The following is a 2342-nucleotide window of genomic DNA, read 5'->3' as shown; positions in this document are numbered from 1 at the left end:
ATCTGAGGATCACTTACAACTTTACTCAGCGATATTATCCTTCTACTACGACTCATCGGTCGGGCGATAAGCTGAAAACGGGGACTTACACTGGCCAGGAGAGATTACACGCTACACTTCACCGGTGGTCGCGAGTATAAAAATCTATGCTTCGGGCTTCTCTTGATACCAGTTGTAGACTGCAGTGAACGAATCGTCACCTCTTTTGCAGTATGAAAGGTAAGATTAGGTGGCTCACGAACGGTGCCGCCGGGAGCAGCAACAGGCGTCAGTACGAAAGTGAAAACGGGTTAAATCCAATTGTTTGCTTTAGGCTTCGTCGGAACCATGCTCACCCTGCTGGGGGTTGTGGCGGCGGTTGGTGCACAGAGCGGACCGATGATTCCGAATCACCCCAATTGTACGGCTCCTAACCGACCGTACCCGGTGTACTTTGTGCATCCGACAAACTGTAGCAAGTTCTACGAATGTCGGCAGCAGGATGCGTACGAGTTCGATTGTCCGGCTGGGTTGCACTTCAACAGCAAGATCGATGTTTGTGACTACCCGGAGAATGCTCAGTGCGCCCCTGTAGCGACACCTTCACCGGTGCCGCCGACCATAACGGGCCCTCCAACAGAGCCGCCAACATCTACGCCGACCACAGAAGGTCCATCTACGGATCCTTCTACGAACCCACCGGACTCAACTTCGACCTCCGCAGAACCTTCAACGGCAGTGACAGAAGCACCATCACCTTCTCCTACAACAGAACAACCTACGACAGCCGCTTCTACGGAGCACCCATCATCGACAACTGAAGAACTTCCTGTGACGGACCCGCCAACATCAAATCCAACTCCAGAAGCAACAGCGACCCCGGATAAACCTTCGACACCAGAAGGTCCTTCGACGGATCCTTCTACGAACCCACCGACCTCAACTTCGACCTCCGCAGAACCTCCGATAGTGACCGAATCGCCCTCTCCGACAACAGAACAACCTACGACAGCCGCTTCTACGGAGCACCCATCATCGACAACTGAAGAACTTCCTGTGACGGACCCGCCAACATCAAATCCAACTCCAGAAGCAACAGCGACCCCGGATAAACCGTCGACAGAGTTTCCTGCAGTAACCACACCAAGGCCTCCCGTAGACCCACACTGTCCACAGTTTGGCGCAGAAAAACCAACCTACTGGGCAGACCCGATGGATTGCACCAAGTATTTGGGATGCTCTGAGGGTTGCGTACAGCAGTTCAAGTGCCCCACGAATCTGTACTGGAATGACAGGCAGAAGCGCTGTGATTACCACTGGAACAGCCAGTGCACTTGTCCCGTGATTCCTCCAGCACCCAGCGTACTTTCTAGTAGCATAGCCGGGGACAGCGGTACCGTGCCACCGTTACTTAGGAAGTGGAACGTTAATAGTTAGTCATCAAAGCCAAACTATAATAAGTACTCCATGTAAAAAGAGGACAATACCGGGTAGCCAGCATCGGAAGCTTGCTTCGATCTGATCAGCAAGTCGAATCGGTAGAATAAAACTACGTTATATTTTTTAAAAGCGCTCCAGCCTTGATCTTCACACCGATGCACGATATTATTGATAAATTATGCTTTTTTGACAAATATTCTTTGGACATCCCCCTTACCTTAGCCATTATGATCAATGACAAATGTTCAACGACAGTAAAGTGTTCTGACGCATTACAATGTTGTAAATGATAGCTTTTTGATCAATGTAGCAATGGATTCCACTGTTTCATTCCTGATTCTTGAACATGTGATCCAATGTGGCTAAAAGCCGGTCCACACGCTACGACTTCACTGATACTTTAGTCTGTGCAACCGCATCGCCGGCGACCAATCGTAACGTGTGGACGGGGAAGTTGTAACGACTTTAGTCGTTGTTGGCAGTCGCGTCATAGAAAATTAAAGCCGGCGAGCATTAAAGTCGTACGACTTCCATACATGTGTGCGTGTATTGATGGTGGTTTGACATGTTGATGCGAGAGTTTTTTACGGAATTTATCGAAATTTAATCATTGCTTCGCTTTAAAAGCCATTTCCTCGCCCAATGTGACCGATAAGTGAGCACAACGTATCGGGTTTGCGACGCAAGTCGTTATGAAGTCGTAGCGTGTGGACCGGGCTTAAGAAACAGGTTACGGTTGCAACAACGAAGCAAGCTTTGAACATAAACTTCACAAATCTTGAAACATACATTCGTTATTCGGATCGGATCGCATCGAAGATTTCGGTGAGGATAGATGATCAAGCAAAGACGTTTCCGGCGGCACAGAGTTGGAACTTTTCCTCCAACAGAATAGAAGCGAGTATCCAGATAACCTATTTTTA

General features: G+C 48.9%; 1 protein-coding gene across 1 annotated transcript; it reads left to right on the top strand.

Annotated features, from left to right (window-relative positions):
- The first annotated feature begins 327 nt into the window (after positions 1-327).
- LOC128276670 (uncharacterized) lies at positions 328-1544 on the top strand. The gene has a single exon (XM_053015128.1). The coding sequence runs from the start codon at positions 328-330 to the stop codon at positions 1414-1416; it is 1089 nt and encodes a 362-aa protein (XP_052871088.1). The 3' UTR covers positions 1417-1544.
- The last annotated feature ends 798 nt before the right edge of the window (positions 1545-2342 follow it).

Source organism: Anopheles cruzii, unplaced genomic scaffold, assembly GCF_943734635.1.
Source record: "Anopheles cruzii unplaced genomic scaffold, idAnoCruzAS_RS32_06 scaffold01995_ctg1, whole genome shotgun sequence".
NCBI classification, from domain to species: Eukaryota; Metazoa; Arthropoda; class Insecta; order Diptera; family Culicidae; genus Anopheles; species Anopheles cruzii.
The sequence above is the reverse complement of the archived record's forward strand: the minus strand, read 5'-3'. Positions and strand labels throughout refer to the sequence as shown.